The 22,165-nt window shown below is 45.5% G+C and overlaps 1 protein-coding gene across 1 annotated transcript; it reads left to right on the forward strand.

The window, feature by feature from the left end:
- Nucleotides 1–3,139: 3,139 nt before the first annotated feature.
- Nucleotides 3,140–4,886, forward strand: NKX3-1 (NK3 homeobox 1; the record flags this gene model as incomplete). Its single annotated transcript, XM_081093257.1, has 2 exons — nucleotides 3,140–3,416; nucleotides 4,468–4,886. 2 exons carry the CDS (start codon nucleotides 3,140–3,142, stop codon nucleotides 4,884–4,886), a joined length of 696 nt encoding a protein of 231 aa, XP_080949383.1.
- Nucleotides 4,887–22,165: the final 17,279 nt, after the last annotated feature.

Raw genomic sequence — 22,165 nt, forward strand, 5'->3', positions numbered from 1 at the left:
CATCCCCCAAGGGCTCCCAGACTGCAAGAGGGCACAGGCCAGGTTGAGGGACCCCCTCCCCTCCCCCCAAGTGCACGAATTTCATGCACTGGGCCTCTAGTAGAATATATAAAGAACTATCAAATCTCAACAATGAAGCCCTAGCTGGGTAGTACAATTGCTTAGAGCATTGACCTGATACACCAAGATTGAGGGTTCAATCCCCGGTCAGGTGCATATAAGAGGAAACAAATGAATTCATACATAAGTGGAATAACAAATTTATCTCAGTCTCTTTCTCTCTCTCTCTCTCTCTCTCTCTCTCTCTCTCTCTCTCTCTTTTTCTCTCTCCCTCCCTCCCTCCCCTTCCCACCCCTCTCTCTCACATCAACCAATTAAAAAAATCTTTTTTTCTTAAAGAAACTTCAACAACCAGAATTCAAAAAATCTAATTATAGTATGGGCAAAAGAGTTGAACATATATTTCACCAATGAGGAAACATGGATGGCAAAGAAACACATGAAAAGATGTTCAATATCTTCAGCCATTTGGGAAATGCAAATTAAAAATTTAAGCCACAATGAGATAAGACTACACACCTATTAGAATGGCTAAAATAGCCAAAACCGGTTTGGCTCAGTGGATAGAGCGTCGGCCTGCGGACTGAAAGGCCCCAGGTTCGATTCCGGCCAAGGGCATGTACCTTGGTTGCGGGCACATCCCCAGTAGAGATGTGCAGGAGACAGCTGATCGATGTTTCTCTCTCATCGATGTTTCTAACTCTCTATCTCCCTTCTTCTCTGTAAAACATCAATAAAATATATTTTAAAAAAAAAGAATGGCTAAAATAAAAAATAATGATAACACCAAATGCTGATTAGGATGTAGAGAAACTGGAACATGGATACCCTGCTAGTGGACATCTAAAATGGTACAGCCACTCAGGAAAACAGTTTGGTGGTTTCTTACCAAACTAAATATGCAGTTACCTTATGACCCAACAATTGCACTCTTGGATATTTATCACAGAGAAATAAAAACTCATATTCACACAAAAACCTGTACATGAATGTTCATAGCACTTTCATTCATAATAGCAAAACAACTATAGTAGTGTGTGTGGGCAGGGGGGAGGTTGAACAAACTTTGGTAGCTCCATACAATGAAATAATACCTTTCAGCAATAAAAAAAAAGTATTAACTATTAATACGTGCAACAATCCGAGTAAAACTCAGGACATATGCTTGGTGATAAAAGCCATTCCAAAAGGTTAGGTACTATATAACGTTTGATTCCATTCATATAACATTGTCCAAATGGTAAAACTCTAGAGATAGATTAGTGGTTGCCTGGGGCCATGGGTAGAAAGAAGGGGCATGGGTACTTAACTACAGAGATAGCAGAGGGAGTTCTTCTGTGTTGATGGGACAATTCTGTATCTTTACTGTTGCATTACAAGAATCTATACATGTGATAAAATTGCATACAGCTACACACACACATAAGTGAATGAAGGTTTAAAAGTGATTTAAAAATAAGGTCTGGCCCTAGCTAGTTTGGCTCAGTGGATAGAGCATCAGCCCTGAAGGGTCCTGGGCTCGATTCTGGTCAAGGGCACGCACCTTGCATGCAGATTCCCTGGCCCTGGTTGGGGTGTGTGCAGGAGGCAAACAATCTATGTGTCTCTCTCACATTGATGTTTCTCTGTCTCTCCCTCTCCCTTCCACTCTCTCTAAAAATCAATGGAAAAATATCCTTGGGTAAGGATTAACCAAAAACTAAATGAATACATAAATACATAAATAAATAATAAATAATAAAAATAAGGTCAATAGTATAGTTAACAGTATTGCACCAATGTCAATTTCCTGATCTTTATATTGTATTGCAGTTATATAACACGTCATCATTGGAAGAAGCTGAGGGTATTAATTTTGCAAATTCTTATGAATCCATAAGTATTTCAAAAGAAACTGTTTAAAGAAATTTTTGAATGAAAAAATGAGAAAAGAAAGCCATCTCTGCCAAAGACCTTTCCATTGCACAGGGTGGTTCTCTTTGGCAGTTGCTTCATCCACAATAACCTACTTCCTATCTCTCCTCTCCAGAAACACAAGTACTATCCTTTGGAAAAGTTTACAGTTGAATGCAAGGTGCCTTAGACCAGGACTACAGAAAAGTTGCATAAATAAAAATAGTTCAAAAGAACACCTGCACACCAGGTTCACCAATTGTTACTATTTTAACCCATATGATCACTCACTTTATCATATGGGAGGGATCCATCTGTATCGTTGTTTCTGAACCATTTGAGGGTAAGTTACATACATGGATACTTTAGTGTTCCTTTCCTAAGAATATCCGTCTATGCAATCACAGGAGTGTTATCAACTTCAGTAAATTTAACATTGGTTCGATACTTTAATCCATCATTCCGATTCCACTTTCTCAGTGGCCCCAAGATTTTCCAGAACAGAATCCAGTTCTGGAATCCAGTTCTGTCGATCCCAATCGACGGGATGCTCAGGACTCCGGAGCCGCGGCCCGGGGAGGCGGGGGCGGCCACCCAGGCCAAGCCGCTCACCTCCTTCCTCATCCAGGACATCCCAGGTCAGGGGCCGCACAGAGTTGTCACGCCTCTCTGGGAGCCTTAGAAGGTTCAGCTTTGCTACCAATCTCTGCTTGTCACCGGGCACCTAGAATTCACCTGTAAACTGAGAGGACGGCAACTGCTCCACCCATGTCTTTGTGAGTAAAGGCGCTTTAACAATTTATAAGACCTAAGTGGGGTATTTCTCTTCTGCATCATGATTCCCCAGAAGCGTCAACATTATATCGTGGGTTGTGGCCAAGGAGACCCGCTTTGGTTTTCCCTCCCAGCCAGGGGAGAGAAGGAGGAATTTGGAAAGAAACCCTCTAGGGAAGAGGGGGCCGCGGCCAAGCAAAGGACTCCCCTTTCCCACCCCCTCACCTGGAGCATCGGGCGGCCAATCGGCGGCGCGGCCCCGGTCCCCGCGGCCAATGGGAAGGCGGCGCGGCGCGCGCCCCAGGGTTATAAGCGCGCGCGGGCGGCGGAAAGTGAAAGTGGGGCGGCCGCCGCGGGCGCAGCCGCCGGGTCCCCAACCCGGACATCGGAGCCCAGTCGCCCAATCGACGGGATGCTCAGGACTCCGGAGCCGCGGCCCGGGGAGGCGGGGGCGGCCACCCAGGCCAAGCCGCTCACCTCCTTCCTCATCCAGGACATCCTGCGGGACCGCACGGGCGGCCGGCCGCCCCGGACCCCGCCTCTGCCCCGGCACCAGCGGCCGGAGCGGCGGAGCCCGGAGCCGGAGCCCCAGGCGGGGAGCGGCGGCGCAGACCCGCAGGAGGGCGAGGCGAGCCCCCGGCCCCGCGCCGCGCCCGGGGAGGCCGAGTCGCCAGCGGAGACGGAGCCAGGTACACCCTCGGGGCCCCGGAGGCCGGGCCGGGCCGGGTGGGGGCCCGCAGAGGGCGCACTGGCCTGCAGGCTGCGCGGGCGTGAGGACCGGTCCCGGGCGCACCTCCCGGAGCTGCGGCTGCTGCGGGGATGCGGGGCCCGCGGCGACGGCGAAGGGGCCTCGCTGCGTCCTGCCGCGGGTGCGCCTCGGAGAGGAACCCTGAGCGCCGGCGTGCAGGCGGCGCAGGATGTGGACATCGGCCTGACTCCTCGCGGGATGCTCCGGGCTCCGAGGGCTCCCGGCCCGGGGCTTCAAAGCCAGAGCACACGCAGCGCCCATCGTGTCCCCGCCCCCCCCCCCCCCAGGCCCAGTGAAACCCCACCCGGCGCCCAGCCACCCGCGACTGCTGGTCGGTACCAGCCCAGAATTACCTCTTAGCATTTACAGTAACGAATGTACCACAAGTAACTGATAATCGCGAATATGAAGAAATTAGAATTTGCCCAACAAAGATCCCCCTTTTGCTTCCCAATCACAGGAGCAGCAAAACAATCAATTTGGGAGTCCCCTCTGGCCTTCGGGACATTTAAAGTAGACTTATTTTCTTTCCCATCACTCCTTATGAGGTATCCTAACGCCTCATTTAGAAAAAATGGGGGAGGGGGGGTGGATTAGAGCCAGAAAAGGCGCCTTCCTTTAGCCCTCGGGCCTTTGGGTGCTTTACACGGTGTCTTCTCGCCTTGTCTTCCCTCCTCCCTCTCCCACCGCCCTGGGGGTACTCATCCAGAATCCCTGCTTAACTCCCGGGACCACACAGCAGGAAGTTCTGCCACTAGCCGCCTCTGCTTTGGGTTCTTGAAGGCTATTAGGAAACTAATACACAGTATACATGCTCGCTCACTCCTGCCTGAGAACTCCTTAGTCATGTGAAAAACGTGCGATGTATCCAAGATGACAGTGGGCTGTTTGTTCACTCACTGAAGCGATAAGGGTGGATTGAATTCTGTCCTCTTCCCTACTAACATGTAACTTTCCCCTTCCCGCCCCCTTCTCTCCCCTCTTGTTTCCAGATAGGCACTTGGAGACTTATCTGTTGGACTGTGAAAACACTTCAGGCACCTCGCCAAGCCTTCCCCAAGCCCCCAAGCAGCCGCAGAAGCGCTCCCGGGCCGCCTTCTCCCACTCTCAGGTCATCGAGTTAGAGAGGAAGTTCAGCCACCAGAAGTACCTGTCGGCCCCTGAAAGGGCTCACCTGGCCAAGAACCTGAAGCTCACCGAGACCCAAGTGAAAATTTGGTTCCAAAACAGACGCTACAAGACCAAGCGAAAGCAGCTCACGTCGGACCTGGGCGGCCTGGAGAAGCACGCCTCCTTGCCAGCCCTGAAAGACGAGGGCTTCTCCCGGGCCCCCCTCATCTCCATGTACAGCAGCTACCCTCACTACCCCTACCTGTACTGCCTGGGAGGCTGGAGCCCAGCTTTCTGGTAACGCCAGCTCAGACGACGAACGTTCATGATCAGAAACTGCCTTCCCCAGGTTGTCTTTCCTCAAGGCAAAAGGGGCCGGGCCGGGAGGACTGGGGAGCAAGAGGCATGCAGACCAAGACTGTTGGAGGTTTGCCTGGCAATTCCAGATTCTTCACTGGTGGGCCAGTGAGAGGTCTGGCCCAGTGCATAATTTAATATCCAAATAGTTCCCCCGACACATGACATAGGTCCTTTTTGCCATTAGAGACCTGTTTGAAGGGGAAGGGTAGAGTCAAGTGCGGTTTGCAGCCCTGTGTGGGCTGCTGTGTGCGCTGTCCGTGTTGCTACTGAGGGTTGAGTTCCTGGAGCTCCCTTCTCCCATGTAACCGGGCAGAGACTCAGAGAGCAGACCTGAGGAGAGAGGACAGCCAAGGTGAGCATGTCACCTACCAAATTAGACCAAAGTTCAAAAGCCTCATTGGCCTTGGAATATGACCAAGGTTTCTCTCTGTCCCTGTAAGAGAGGGACACAGAGGGTCTCGCCGAGAAACCTGTGGTGCTCGGGTTTAGTCCTTTGTAAAGAGTTCACCAACCTGAGTATTTGCAAGGTGGCCCAAGTAGACCGGGAGTCATTCGCTGTGGGTTTAAAACAAGCTGTATAACCAGAACACTACTGTAAGCAGCGGGCCAGCCAGAAGGATCCCCGTGTGTCCAAGGAGAAGTCCCCACGCTGCTGCGGGAGGCATTGCAATTTTGTTAGCAAAAGGTAAAAAACGAACAAACAAAAAGCCTCTCTGGATCTTTTGCCCTGGGTCCGAGAACTTAGAATGAGAAGGCTCCTGGAGTTCTCGGGCTATATTGCATGCCACATCAGGACGATCACATAATTCTTTACGCGCCTTCCTCCTCATATTTTCTGTCCCGTTTGCACAGCAATCACCCACTGAAATGGCTTCTTTTCAATCCAGACTTTGGGTCTGGCTGCACCTAACATATGCCTTCCTTATTTAGCCTGAGATCTGGTCCAGTTTTTTGTTTTGTTTTATTTTTTTCCTCTCAAACTTTATCTCTCCTGGGTTAAAAAAAGGGAGGAGGACTGATTCTGAATTGGCTAAAATACATGTGTTTTGTTTTTTATATGTCTAACAATTCTTATTTTTTTCTTTTAAAAATATACAGCATTAAATTCCAAATCCTATTTAAAGATTTGACAGCTCCAGAGGTCACTGCTGCTTTTATAGGACTTTCTGGTGGCTGTTGTTACAGTTCAAAGTCTGACAACCCTATGGGATCCCCGCAGGCAGAGGAAGTAAGAGGAATGGCTTTCACACACGGGAAGGCAGTGCACAATGCAGGGTCAGTACCATTGAGCTGGCCATGGAGATTCAGGGCTCAGGGCTGGGGCTGGGGCAGGGGGGCAGGGGGGGGGGGCAGGGTTATGGTGGTGGTGTGTGGAAGAATAGTCTGCCTGGGCCTCAGAGAGCCCAGTCCAGGAGAGAGCACTTTGCAGAAAGAGGCTAAGAAAAAAAGAAACAGTTTTCAAAATGCAACATTATTGTGGCTCCCATCACGAAACAAAAAAATAACTTTCCAAATGCTTCAGGAACTGCGTTTAATGCCTGTAAAAAAAAAAAATGGATCCCCAAAATGAGTCACCTCGCGATTTCAGAGAGAACGAGAAAAGGGCAAGGGAGAAGTGTGGCCACCCTTCTGTTTCCACTCTGTTATCTCAGGTGACCTGGGAGAGGGAAGACAGAATGAAGAAAGCCAGTCACTAATGAGGTACCCCGAGGCCTGGAAATCTCTTGATCCCACCACTTAATTCTCTTTAGTGAGAAACCTTTCAATTTCCTCCTATTAAAAGGGCCAATTTACTGTTGGTGGCAAACCCACCAAAGTTGATAGAATGTTGGCCCATTTCACCCCAGTTTCTAGCGCTCAAACTCCACATTGAAATATTGTAAAACGCCAGGTGCTGCTGGCAGTGCTGGGAGCCCAGAAGGCAGCGCGGCCTACATCGCTTTCCCCTTTTCACATGTCTCCTAAGATCCGCGTTCAAAGCTCATTCTCTGCTCGGTACCCTTTCTCCCCCACCTCCTAAATTTAGCTCTTTCAACCTGCAATTCTGCAAGTATTAAACATTTCACTGTGATATATACTGTGTTGCAAAAAAAAAACCCCACAAAAAAACCAAAAACAAAACAAAACAGTCTTTGTTTAAAATTATTTGGTTTGTGAATCCATCCTGCCTTTCCCTGCTTGGAACCAGTTACTCCGCCCTATCTGAACTGGTAGACGGGCATCTGAAGAGCGAGTATGTCGGTATCTGGTGGGGGACCTGCAGGGTGCCCCAGACCCCTTCACCCCGACGGCCCGTTTTCTCGCCTGTGTAATAAAATCAGTTTGGTTTGCTCAGCGTGCATAACGAACTCCGCTCTGATCTATAACATGCCAAGGCCTGTGACTTAAAGTTGAATAAAGTATCCAAACCCAACTTTATTTTTCTATGTATTTTTGGCAACATGAGTGTTTTAAAAATAAAGGACTGTGTCTTTGTTAGGCATATCTGTGTGGTTTTCGGTTTCCTAAAGACTGTATGTTATTGAGCTTACATATTTCTTGTTACCTCATTCTCCCACCCTCATCCTGCCCGGCAAATCTATGGAGAACAAATAATCAAAAGCCGTCGCTTAGCCGGAGCAGACAATGGTCATTCTTTTAAGGGCACCGGCCTCTGTTCCTGGTAAGTCAAGTGCAGGGGAAAGGAATTTCTGTCTCCAGTGTAATAATCACCTGTTCCAGCCCAAGAACACCTTCGTTTAAATCGAGAACAGCAGGTATTTACTTATATTTCTTGAAGACCCTGACAGGGACACGTAGACCACAATAATAATTTGTTTAAAATTCCCCTTTCACTTCCCACCAGCCCCTCACACTGCAACTGCTCCCCCGGCCCCTGCATCTCCCTGCAAATGTCACCTTCATTCAGGGCAGACAAACCTCTGGCAAGCAACACCTTTGGATCGAAATCACGAGTATTGAAAATAGGTTTCACATAAAATATATAAATAACACGCCCTTCATCCGCCCGCACTTAGACTAACTTCATTAAAGCCCATAAGCAGAGAGTCTCATGCACCTGATTACCTGACAGACTTGATGGATTTCTTGCCCCCTCCTTCAAGGAAATGGAAGCTTAAGGAATAAGGTACTTACTCGAGGTAAAACATATCATAATTTCAAAGTTGGCTCTAATCCCTTAAGTACATTGCACACACAGGTGGGGCCTCCCGTAGCGTGTTCACATGATGAGATTTAACTCTTTACTCAAGTCTGCAGCCATCGTCCCCTCCCCAGGAAAGCCCTCAGCTCTCAAATTACAAAGGCTCTGGCAGTAAGTTAACAATGTGGATTTTTTTAAACCATTAAAAGTGACTAATCCAGGAAATTAAACAAAAATCTCTCATCTCTAAGGAGAGTCTCTGCCTCTCCTTTGCCCCTCTTCCAGCTTGCCTCGGTGCCTCAGCGGGTCCCAGGCGGTCTTCTCCCGCAGCTCCCCCACCCTCGTGCCCCATGTCTGGTCTTCGAATCCCTTTGCAGTCTGCCTCTCACGCTCCTTCAGTGCAAATTTCTAGTCACTGTAGTTTTGTCCCTGGTGTTCCCTTTGGTCCTCCCCAGGCCTCCTTGGGAAGGCCATTGCTGTCAGAAGGGAAATAAATGCTAGAGGTTTACACCTGGGGGGGAAAAAAAAGCACTTTTTCCTCTTAGTTTCAAAGCAAGTCAGTCATGTCTCTAGGCCAGGGGTGGGCAAACTTTTTGACTTGAGGGCCACAATGGGTTCTTAAACTGGACCGGAGGGCCGGAACAAAAGCATGGATGGAGTGTTTGTGTGAACTAATATAAATTCAAAGTAAACATCATTACATAAAAGGGTACGGTCTTTTTTTTCAATAGTTTTATTCATTTCAAACGGGCCGGATCTGGCCCGCAGGCAGTAGTTTGCCCACGGCTGCTCTAGGCCCTAGATCAGTGATGGCGAGCCTATGACATGCGTGTCAGAGGTGACATGCGAACTCATTTTTTTGGTTGATTTTTCTTTGTTAAATGGCATTTAAATATATCAAATAAATATCAAAAATATACATCTTTGTTTTACTATGGTTGCAAATATCAAAAAATTTCTATAGGTGACACGGCACCAGAGTTAAGTTAGGGTTTTTCAAAATGCTGACACGCCGAGCTCAAAAGGTTCGCCATCACTGCCCTAGAGTCTCGGAGGGATGTTAATACCACGCACCTTAAAGCTGACCTCGGAGGGAACAGCGGCCACGACGAGAAAGGTGCTTAGTTGTGGTGCCTGTGATGGGGGAGCTGCATGCAGATGGTTTCTTGAGAGGGTGCTCAGCTCAGGAGGTTGGCCCGAGAGGAAGTGAGGACTGCAGGAAGGGCCCAGCCATCTCTGCCGGCGAGAGTGAGGCCTCCCCCAATACTTTACGAAGCTCCAAAGCCAATGTGTCCCAGACTGAGGCGGGGGGGGGGGGGGGGGCGGGCACTAATAATCCCAGCCTCAGCCATCTCCCGAGAGTGGGAATAACCTGAGGCCTTGTGGTTCTGTTAGATAGGGCAAGGGCCTCAAGGTTCGGATGGTTCTTACTCAATGCTATCCTTGATAAATGTTAAAATACAGTCGTATTTTGCACAGGATGAGTTTGACCTAATCCAATAGGATGCATTTAGTCAACTGCAAAGAAGAAATCAACATGTAACTATCCAAATCATGTATATAAGCAATGGCTAAGGTTTCTTTCAGGGAGACAGAGCTTTGGGTGTGAATCCTGTCTCCTTTATTTGTTGCAAGTAAATAAAACTACCTAATGACCAACCACACCTCGTTCTTGAATAGAACACCCCAGGCAGTGAACCCTTGAGTTAGGTAATAGTTCTTTCTGAGGAAGGCCTGGCCACAGGGACACAGCTGTGAGTCACTAGCACCCACACCCCCAGCGGCTGTGGGGTGCATCTCCCTGTATCGGGGGCTCAGTGAACGCTGCGGAATTCACTCTAGGACATATGATCCTTTCCTTGGTCGCTCTTAGGACATTGGTCACTCTCCCAGGGCCACGGCCACCGCCAGTCTTTGCAGTGAAGAAATCTGAGTCTGGAGGGTCCGAGTAGGCTCCGCGCTCTGAGTTCTGCACTCAGACATCACTCTGCCCCTCCCACAGCCATCGTGAACATGTCACCAGGGCTTGTTTTTCCAAGCCCAGAGTTATTTACTGCCCAAGAAAAGGGGCAGGAGCAATAGTTCTGGGACACAAAGAGCTCCTAGTTTAGCCATAGACTTGGCCTTTGTGCAAACTTTCCCAGACAGACTACCCGTCAAAAGTCGGCAAGGGAAAGGACAGGAATCTCAGTTTCCACACATGTCCTCCTCTCACCTCCAAAAGGCTTCACCTATGACCTTGATTTAATTCCTGAGTCTGCTCTGGGCCTAATATGGGTCACAGGAGAGATTTAGGAGAGATTTTTAGGCTAGATCCTTGTGTGGCCAGTCTCCACTTACATCCAGCCCATCCATGGATGATCATGACCCTTGTTGGGAAAGTGATAGGGTGTCACACAGGGGAAAGTCCCACTTTCTCTGGAATGACTATAGGATATTTATAGATTTTTTTAAAACCTAGAAACCATGTGGTGCATGGGAAATCGATGCTGATTTTGTTCTGTTGAAGGTAGAAGTCCAGCAGCATTTAATCTCAAACACCAGTCACCCCCACAATCTCTTTCATTGGCAGGATAGTGCTCAGCCCCATGGTGTCAGCATTGGCTGCACATATCCTGGGAGTCTACACAAACATGCAAAGGCCCAGCCCTACTTAGCACCAATTGCATTACAATCTCTGTGGGTAGAGCTTCAGGCATCAGTATTTTTTTTAAATACTAATGTCCAAGATTACAAATCACTTGCTTAGCCTCTTTCCAACTGGTTTGCCTACTCAGCCTCATAAGTGCCAGGACAAGAGAGAGATACCTGGAGGAGCCAGGAAGGGAGGAGCTGGGGTGCACTTTTCTTTTCCTTTTTGGCATGCTCATTCTTTTTATAGAGAACAGATGTTCAGCCTTTCTTACTTTCTTCTCAAGCCTCCTCCTCCAGAATTTCTGACATCAACCGAAGGCCCTCTGTAATCCGGGAAAGCCCAGCTCCTTCCAGGTAATCCCTCTCAAAGCTGCAGGGGCCCAAAGCTGGGTGCGTGGCTAACCTGATCATCTACAAGGACTTATTACTCGTCTCCAACCCTGGCCCATCAGGACCGACTGCTTGTGGAAGACAGAATAGATTCCATCCTTAACTCTGCTTTGTTGTCTTTGAGGGGTTTCTTATTGGTTTCTTTGTTCTTATTGAGAGAGTTGACAGGTAACACTGTACTGGTTTCAGCGTACAGCGTGATGATTTGATATTTGCATAGACTGAGAAACGCTCGCCACAAGTCTCGCTGCCACCGTCCTTTTCACACATCCTGGAACTGCAGAGCCTGTTTGTGCTCCGCTGGGAACAGCAGGTGTCATTTAACATCTGTCAGTGAGCGTCACGCTTCCCTGACAACTCATCTATCAGGATTAAGTAGTGTCTTAGCACTGACATAACATTTACTCTTCCTTCTGCCAAATCGGCAATATTAAGCATTTTATATATAAAAAAAAATCTGTGAGCAGAGATGGATCAGGTGGAAGGTGGCTCCCCAACGAGGGAAGGAATATGCCTGTGACAAACAGCTTTTGACTAACATTTGTACGCATCACATGCGGCTCTGTGTGCAATAAATGCGGAGTTGAGGTCAGAACTCCAGCTCCAAGCCAGGAAAGTTCAAACTTGACCTAAACAACATCTGAAAACAAGAATGATGGAAATGCCAAGTTCTTTTATGAGGCAAAGGCCTGGAATATTCATAAGATGAACTTGGGAATGAGGAGGAGATGCCATTCTCTCATGGAAAAGTTTGGAATCTCTCCCTCATTCCATGCTGAGAGCTTGTTTATACTTAGATCTTTGATGATTTTTTTCCCCTTCGAGGAAGATCTGACTCATCAAAGGCCTGTGTGAGGAAAGACACATGAAAGACTCCACTGGTATAGATGTCCAAGTTCTGCAGCCTCCTAGTTCCAGAATCCCGACTCCAGACATGCCTTTCAACCTTGACTGAAACTGTGTTCCCTGTTACGGGGCTGTTGCCTCTTTTTACAGTGAGCCAGTTCTACTGCCTGTGAAGAGCCAGGGGGAGGGAGGAGGGTCAACAAAGGGTGGGATGGACGGGGAAGGAAGCGGACGGGTAGTTTTCCACGGCCTGTGAGCATCTCCGTGCCTGAGTGAGCTCACCACTTCTCTCGATGGCTCCACATTGACCCCTGAGTGGAGAGATGGCTTCATGAACTAGAGATCAGGTTTTATTACAGAGACAGACAGAGGGCATGTCAACTTTGGCATCACAAAGGAACAAAAGCTGGACCGGGATCTGAGGAAAGGTGTTCTCATTACAACCCAAATATGTTTTATAAAAGCCTGTGGCAGGCACACGCCCCAGAGTAGCAGGATGAGTTTCCACACAAATTGGGCCAGCTTCCCACTCAAAGAAGCAGCTCGGTGCAGAGCGGGGCACATGCTACAACAGGAGGCCATGGGAAAGGACTTGAGAGCGAGGTGACCATAAACCCCTAAAAACCAGAACTCATCTGATCTTGGGCAACCAAAACGGTACTGTGTCCCAAGCAATGTAACTAGCATCTCTCCCTACTCTGCACTGATCTGAGAGAAGTCTGACGCTGAGTGAATGAATGAATAAATGAATGAATGAATCCAGACCTCACCTGGAGTACTAAATTTGGTTCTGAGCACCATACTTTGAGGTAAATGGTGGCAAGTTCAGAAAAGCATAATTGGGATGATCCAGGGGGTTGAAATAGTCACATGAAGCAGAGGTGAAGAAACTACGAACATTTAACCTGGAAAAGGGAAGTCAAGGTCAAAGGGCATCAGAGAAGAGGATTAGACTTTTTCTGTGTTGTCCTAGATAGAATCATCAAGGTGACACAGAGCTCAGATCAGCAATGTATGGGCTGATATGTGTTCTCTGTCCCCGGGGAGGTGGCAACTATCTGGTGAGGAGGTCATGAGGTGGATGGACATGCCTGGTACAATTCTAAGATCCTTGCCAGCCCTCTGATGCTATGATTCTAAAGAGTAGAATTGGATTCTAACCTGTCTATCACCTACTAACTGAGTTTCAGCTACTCCTCTATTGAATGAAAAAAATTAATCCTTAGGGTGTGAACTGATTGAATCAGCTTTGCAGGTCTCATCTCTGATTCATCAGGGAAGCAAACAATTATGCGATTTCGGTGGGGAATGGAGATCTAGTGATTGACTGCTACCTGCTGAGTGATATCTGAAATTCCATCTCTGCAGGTTCCTTCTTGAACCTGAAGGACCCATCTCTAGCTAAAATATGAATATTCCTGGGAGAAGTAATGAATTACAGTTGATGAACCATTAATCACCAAATATGAAGACACTTACTAATTTCAACAGACAACTTGTGATAGAATGAATCACTGTAAAAGAGAGGGGAAAGCACAAGAAAAATGCTGGAGGCTGAGAAACGAAAAGATAAATTTCTATATCTGAATTTCATCTAAGTTTCGTCCTGCCCACACTGATTGCTTTATTACTCTGTCTTACATTCAGGGCTTAAACTGTTGCATTCTTTTTATGGAAGCCTTTTGGCTTTAGACCTCAGACGTGTATATTGTTGCCTGGGAAATGGATGCCCAGAGAGAGGTAACAATATTGTTCTAGAAGCAAAAGAACAGAAGCGTGATGAGTTTTCTCTATCATACCATTTATGTTTCCTTCCCTCCAACACAGAAATTAGTAATCCAGCGATTATAGAGGGGACAAAAATATCATTATTTTTATTTTAGTTTAATTTTTAACCAAATGTTGTAACTCTAAGCTCTTAACCTAAATCAATAATTGCTTAGATTTCTCTGAATGCAACATGGCATAATAAAAAATAGCCTGTGTTTCACCAGGCCAGTGTAGCTCAGTGGTTGAGTGTCAACCCATGAACCAGGAGGTCATGGTTTGATTCCTGGTCAGGACATATGCCCGGGTTTTGGGCTCTATCCCCAGTGTGGGATATGCAGGAGGCAGCTGATCTATGATTCTCTCTCATCATTGCTGTTTCTATCTACCTCTCCCTCTCCCTCCTCTTTGAAATCAATAACAAAAGTTTCTTTTTAATTGCATGGTTCTTACCTTTAGGACTAATCTGCATCCCTGGTTGTACCTTTATATTAGCATATGACCTTAGGCAAGTTATTTGACCTTGTTGGGGCTCAGATTCTTCATCTTTATCTATATATATAAAAGCCTAAGTGACCAAGCAACCAAATGACTGACCAATAGGTTGACCAGTCGCTATGATGTGCACTGAACCACCAGGGGGCAGACACTCCCTTCCTTCCACTCTAAAAATCCATGGAAAAAAATATCCTGAGGTATTAACAACAACAAAAAAAAGAATTACCAGCTCACTCCTCTTTTTGAGAAAATGTCTCAACTATATCCAAGAGTACATAAAACTTGAATACTCTAATGAAATATATGCAATGGTCACTGGACATATTTCTTATATGCTTTCCCATGAAACTACAATAGCAAATAGTATTGGAATTTTAATTTTTGTAATTTTGATATGCCAGTGAGTTAACACTCTACAACATAAAACACATAAAACCACCATATTATTGGACATATAGGTGAAAGTATTCAGAAAGAAAGAAAGAAAGAAAGAAAGAAAGAAAGAAAGAAAGAGAGAGAGAAAGAAAGAAAGAAAGAAAGAAAGAAAGAAAGAAAGAGAAGGAAAGAAGGAAGAGAGAGAGAGAGAGAGAGAGAGAGAGAGAGAGAGAGAGAGAAAGAAAGAAAGAAAGAAAGAAAGAAAGAAAGAAAGAAAGAAAGAAAGAGAAGGAAGGAAGGAAGGAAGGAAGGAAGGAAGGAAGGAAGGAAGGGAGAGAGAGAGAGAGAGAGAGAGAGAGAGAGAGAGAGAGAGAGAGAGAGGAAGGAAGGAAGGAAGGAAGGAAGGAAGGAAGGAAGGAAGGAAGGAAGGAAGGAAGGAAGGAATTTCAAAACAGGTAGGGGAAAATGCACACAAAATAAATTGAAGATGATTCTCTAAGATGTGGTCATTTCTCCTGGGCTGAGCTGTAACTCCATGGGATTCCACATGGTCTTTCCCACAGGAGGGAGACTATGTCCCCTCAGTTTAAATCATTAGAGGTGGAGGAATAGTGACCAGGGCTGCTTGCTTCCATGCCCAAAGTTGGATTGCACAAATACAGACAAAATAAATCAACAAAAATAGCTAAGAGGCATTTCTAAACATGTCCAGCTGCAGAAATTTATGACTATTAACTCTTGGAAAAAGGTTATTTCAGATAAGCCAGCTATTTATACAGAAAACACAAAGTGAAATATATATTGATTGGTTTTCAGTTGGATATCCCAGTCCTGAGAGAAACACTATGTGGGGGAAAGCCTCTTTGACCACCTTGCTCTTTACCAGTGTCTCTTCCCTAAAATCCTCCAAAATTTGTGCTCAAGGGAGGGCTTCTGAAAAAGCTGAAATTCAGTGTTTTATGACCATGTAGACCTTTCTTTTTCTCTCCAGTTTTCTTTTGTAAAAGACAGAATCTGAAGTCATAAACTTTCTTGAGCTGGCCAAGTTCTCCTCCATGGCCAAGTTAGATCTTTGAGTACAGTCAGGGAGGCGGCCCGTGGTAGACACTCTCCTAGCCAGGAAAACAAGACTTTCTCTTCAAATTCATCCCATGAATCTACTGCTCAAAGGCTGAGTGACCTTATGAAAGTTATTCATGTCCCCATACCTTAGCCTCCTCATCTATAAAGTCTTCAATCTATGTTTATTGATTCTGTTTATTGATATTATGTTTCAGTCTATGTTTGTTGATTTCTCTTCTGTTTTTTAAGCTGTCAGGCCCTTCTTGTTACCATATGAAAAATTTAAATGTAAAAATTAACTTTGCATAAAAGATGTCATACAAGCAGATTCCCAGTAATTTGTCACAATGTCCAGCCCAATGTAGGTAGAGTTAAATTTGCACAATCCAAAGAAAGGACCTGCTTTTCGTGAATTTTAATAGAATCAAAGAAAAACAATGCTGTTAGAGTAACTTGAGGATTATAAAGAAGTCCGTTCTGTCATGTGTGTAATACAGATGCTACCTGAGCTAGGTCTCCTGGCTCTGAGAACCAGAGGAGCTTAGCTTAAGCCCTCATTCAGGCCCTGTCAAAATCCAAACCTTCAGCAATATGCTTGCTCATTCCTAGCGGGTTCCTTTTATTCTCAGCTTCCTCAGGTGCTATCTCTGTTCTTCACTGCAAAAGTTAAACTCAAGTTCTCCCTCAAATTCCTGAAACAAAGCCAAATGTTCACACATGGCGTTCATTAGTGTGGTAGACTTTACCAAAAATGAGTTGAGGTGGTGAGAGACGAAAGGGAGTGTCATGCCACAGCACCATGAAGATTTTCAAATTAAACATCAGAAATCCCTTATGTTACACTGTGACTGTCTACTGGTTGTTTCATCAGCTGTGGTCCTCAGTCTCATTTCACCTGCTAATTCTTCCTTTTTCCTCCTTCCTTCCCTCTCTCTGGGTCGTCCCTCTTGGGAACAGAGAGAGTCCTCTCGCTGGTTCAAGCAAGGTGTACTGCCACCCATCTTGTTGCCTTGGTGCATGCCTTCATGGCAATTTTTTTTCCAAAGAAAAATTCTGGTGTTTAATAATAATAGTAATAATCCCTTTGCATTACATATAAAATTGATAATGTTGAAAACTTTTAGATGGAAACATTAAGGCAACTATTAAAAAAATATTTTCCAGAAATCTTAGAATGGCTTAGGCTGTACTGAGGGGTAAACAGTGAATGATTAATTTAGAACCTGTGATTCTATAAGGCTCTGAGCAAGACCTTGATAAGTCAAAGATGTTTGAAACACAATATGAAGGCAAAAGACCCAGAGTGGCCACCACCATACTGACCAAGAACAACGGTGAAGGACTGACACTACCTGCCCTCAAGGCTTACTATAAAGTTACAAATTATCAAAACAGTGTGGCATTGGCAAAAGAATAGAGGCATACATCAGTGGAACAGTAGAGAGAGCCTAGAAATAGACCCACACAAATATAGTGAACGGATCTTTCACAAAGGAACAGCAAAAGATGTAGAGTTAAATAGTTTATTGTTAATTTTTCTTGTTTTCTTGTTTTTTGAGGTGGGCCTGTTGTGCTTCCCTCTCAGGACTGCTTTTGCTGTGTCCCAGAGATTTGGGGTTGTTGTGTGTTGATTTTTGTTTGTTTCTAGGAAGTTTTTATTTATTTATTTCGGGAACAGCAGAAGAAATTCAATGGAGAAAGGATAGTCTTTTCAACAACTGATGCTAAAACAAATTTTCATATGCAAAAAAAAAAAAACAAAAGAGAGAATCTTGGCAGACCTTAAACTTTTCACAAAAATATAACTTAAAATTGATTATAGACCTAAATATAAAATGCAGTACTATTAAACTTCTGGAAGAAAAGATATGACACCAAAAGAATGAATGATCCATGAAAGAAAAAAAAATTGATGTTAGATTTTATTAAAATTTAAAACTTGTGCTCTGTGAAAGATACTGTTAAGAGAATGAAAAGTCATGCTAGAGTTTTGGAGAAAATATTTATAATCATATATCAGATAAAGGACTTGTATCCAAAATATACAAAGAATTATTAAAGCTTAACAATAAGGAAACAAAAAAACTCAATTTAAAATGGACAAAATAACCCTAGCCAGTGACTCAGTTGGTTGGAGCATCATCCCATACACCAAAAGGTTGTAGGGTTGATTCTGAGTCAGGACACATACCTGGGGTGCAGGTTTGATTACCAGTTGGAGTCAACAAATCTATGTTTCACTCTCACATTGATGTTTCTCTCTCACTCTAAACTCAACAAAAAGATATCCTTGGGTGAGGAATAAATAAATAATTTATCCTATATAATAAAAGCCTAATATGCTAAGTGTCTGGTCATCTGGTCATCCATTCAACCAATCAAAGCATAATATGCTAATGATATGCTAAGGCCACTCAACCACTCACTATGACATGCACTGAACACCAAAGGGCAGATAGTCGACTGGTCGACCAGTTGCTACGACATGCACTGATCACCAGGGGGTAGATGCTCCGACTGGTAAGTTAGATTGCTGCTGGGGTCCAGCCGATCGGGACTGAGCAAGATAAGCTGGACATGCCCTGGAGCCCTCCCACAGCCCCTCCCCAGCTGGCCAACCTCCTGCGTCCCTCCCCGGCTCCAATCATGCACCAGTGGGGTCCCTCAGCCTGGCCTGTGCCCTCTCACAACCTGGGACCCCTCAGGGGATATTGGAGAGCCAGTTTCAGCCTGATCCCCACAGGCCAGGCCGAGGGACCCCACTGGTACACAAAATCGTGCACCAGGCCTCTAGTGTATATATATAAAAGCCTAAGTGACCAGCTGACCGGCCAACTGGACGACCATCTGGTAGCTAGGATGTGCACTAACCACCAGGGAGCAGATGCTCAACACAGGATCAGAAACCACAGGCATGGAAACATGGAACAGACTGATGAATCTCAGAGGGAAGAGGGGAGGGGGAAGGGTGGGAAGAGATTAACCAAAGATCTTATATGCATACTAGAAGCCCGGTGCACAGATTTGTGCACCAGTGAGATCCCTAGGCCTCGTCTGTGGGGATCAGGCCGAAACTGGCTCTCCGACATCCCCTGAGGGGTCCCAGATTGCGAGGGCATAGTGCATGAATCCACGCACCAGGCCTCTAGTGAATAAATAAATAAAAATGGGCAAAATATTTGAACAAGTACTTCACCAAAAACATATAGATGGCTAATAAATATATAAAAAACATGCTAACCATTATCTGTCATCAGAGAATTACAAATTAAATCAGCAATGAAATACCACTACATAGCCATTAGAATGGCTAAAATCCAAAAAACTGATAATGCCAAGTACTAAGGAGGATTTGAAGCAATTGCACCCCTGTGCATTTACCCAATTGATTTGAAAATTTGTATTCACACAAAAACTTGCTCATGAATGTTTAGGCAGCTTTTTTTTATAATTGCCAAAAATTGGAAGCAACCATGATGTTCTTCAGTAGGTGAGTAAATAAACTGTAGTTCATTCACAGTAAAAAGATCAGTGGTTTTCAGGGACTGAGTGGATGGAGGGAGGGATGAATAGATGGAGCATAGAGAATTTTTAGGGTAGTGGAACTTCTGTATGATACTGTATGACATTACAGAATAAAAAATGATGGATTATGTATGACATGGCTTGTCAAAACTCATAGAACTTCACATCACAAAGGGAGATCCTAAACGTACGTAAATTTTTAAAAATTGTTTAAGGAGTTAGGAAATCCCAGGGAGGAATGCAGCCTGTGACAAGAAACCGATTGTATTACAAACAAATGAAACAACTTCACTGAAGGAGGAGGGGTGAAGAAGGTGCTGACTTTAGTAACTTTGGAAATGAATGGAGACTGTAAATGCTAGAGACAGGGTGGGGATGAAGTTGTAAAGGATCAGAATTTTTGTAGATTATTGAAGTTAAGCTGGTATAAATTGACATTAGGATGTTATAACTTTAGGGTATTAAATGTAACTCCCATGGTAAAGCACAAGGAAAATGTTTATAGAATATACACAAAAGGAAATAAGGGAAGCAAAATATTTCACTACAAAAAAAATCAACTAACCTCAAAAGGAGAGAGTAATGAGGACATGAGAGACAAAAGGGTATAGGTATATAGAGAACAAATAGAAAAATGACAGTTGTAAGTCCCTCCTTATCAGTAATTCCTTTTAATGTAAATGTATTCAATTATCCAATCAGAAAAAGAGACTGACAAAATGGATTAAAAAAACAACAACATGATCCAAGTAAATGCTCTCTGTAAGAGATTCATTTTGTATCCAAAGACACAATTAGGTTTAATATCAGATGGAGTGGGGGGTCCTCTTCCCCACTGGCTGTTGCTGGGGTTGCACTTCTTACAATATCTCGAGATAAAGAATTTTCCAAGACTTGCTGGGAGAATGAGTGGTTTTTATTTGCATGGAATTAAATCCCCGTGTTTCCAAAGTCCCATTTCCCTTAGTCCAGTCATAGAAGAAGTATAGCTGGGGTTTCAGTAGAGCTAGAAGCAAAACCAATGTCCAGAGTTTCCTTTCCATGTTGGTGCTGGGTCCAGTACAGCATTGGGCTAGTTGCAGTCCGGTAGTCCATTGTGTGTGGGGTCCACATGGCCGTGGGCTATGTGGGCAAATGCAGGGGCGCAGGAGCAAAAGAGCCCACAAGCCAGGAGCAAGTGCAAAGCACCAGAGAGCAAACTTAGGGTTTGCAGTGGCCACGCCCATTCTGGCCAACCATCTCTGTCCCCAGGTGTGATTGACAGGCAAGTACCTTTGCTAGTTCCCCCAACTTTATTGGCCACACATCTATCTTTCCTTTGTCCAGGCCCCTTCCCCCAATGTTTTGCAGGGATCATGCCTATAATGTCTGGCCTTCCATTTGCTCTTTCCTGTTATTAATAAGTAGCTAATTACAATGGTATCAGGTTAAAAGTGAAAGGATGACAAAAATATTCCTTGCAAACAGTAACCTAAAGAAAAGAGGGTGGCGGGGAGAAACTAAGATGGCAGCATAGATAAACACCGGGAAATAGTCGCCTCACACAACAATTGAAAAATATCCCAAAGGACGGAGCAAACATCGTCCAGAACAACAGGAAGGCTGGCTGAGTGTAATTTCTACAACTAGAAGAAAAGAAAAGCACGCTGAGAGCCAGAGGAGCTGCGGAGGTTGAGTGCAGAGGTACGGCGGCGGCTCGCGCGCGGAAAGGGGGTGGCACCTGAGGACGCGGCTGTCTTTTTGAATCACAAGCTCCCGACTGCTCAGAACTCCGGTTCCGGGAAGTCTCTGGGGACCCAGGACTCATACGGGGAGAGGCTGGTCTGTCAGGCGGCAGCGGGCGAACTTGAGGGCGGATTTCCCTCAGAGGTGCTTGCAGCCGTTACCGGGACACTGAGACGCGCGACTCCGGGCGCGGAGAATCAGCCATAGCTTCTTTCTCCACCCTTTTGACTCCCTGAGACCCCGCCCCACCCAGGCTGCGGCAGAGGCTTTTGCATGTGAATGTACCTAACTACAGCCCAGCCAGGCAGACCCAGAACTTCCAAGAGAAGGCCCAAGGCCCCGCAGCGGCTTGCATTGCTTCACAGCTGAGCCTCTTCGTGGCCTGGCTGTGAGGCCTCAGGCAGGGGCTGAATTAGCACCTCCTTAGATCCAGGAGCCACTGTACCCAGTGGTCAGAGGGGGACCATTCTCCCACTTCAGACACAGCTGATTCCCACAGCCAATTGGCCTGGAGGTCAATTCCTCCCAGTGATCCTACAACAACCAAGGCACCAAGAGTGCACCAAGAGTGTCCACCCCAGGTAACTGGGGAGGCTGAGCCACTGGGCCCTACAGGACACCTGGTGCGCAGGGCCACTCTATCAACACAGGGAAGCAGCCAAAATGCGGAGACAAAGTAACAGGTCACAAATGGCAGAAACGGAGGAAAGCAAATGACTGGATATAGAGTTCAAGGCCACGTTTATAAGGTTTTTCAAGAATTTTATGGAAACCGCCGATAAATTTAATGAATCCCTCAAGGAGTATAGTGAGACCATGGAGGACATGAAAAAGGACCAACTAGAAATTAAGCATACACTGACTGAAATAAAGAATAATTTACAGAGATCCAACAGCAGACAAGAGGATCCCAAGAATCAAGTCAAAGATTTGAAATACAAAGAAACAAAAAATACCCAACCGAAAAAGAAAAGAGAAAAGAGATTCAAAAAATATGAAGACAGTGTAAGGAACCTCTGGGACAGCTTCAAGCATACCAACATCAGAATTATAGGGGTACCAGAAGGAGAGAGAGGGCAAGATATTGAAAACCTTTTTGAAGAAATAATGACAGAAAACTTCCCCCACCTGGTGAAAGAAATGGACCTACAAGTCCAGGAAGCGCAGAGAACCCCAAACAAAAGGAATCCAAAGAGGACCACACCAAGACACATCATAATTAAAATGCCAAGAGCAAAAGATAAAGAGAGAATCTT

The sequence above is a fragment of the Myotis nattereri genome (genome assembly GCF_964212035.1).
Source record: "Myotis nattereri genome assembly, chromosome: 5".
Classification (NCBI taxonomy): Eukaryota; Metazoa; Chordata; class Mammalia; order Chiroptera; family Vespertilionidae; genus Myotis; species Myotis nattereri.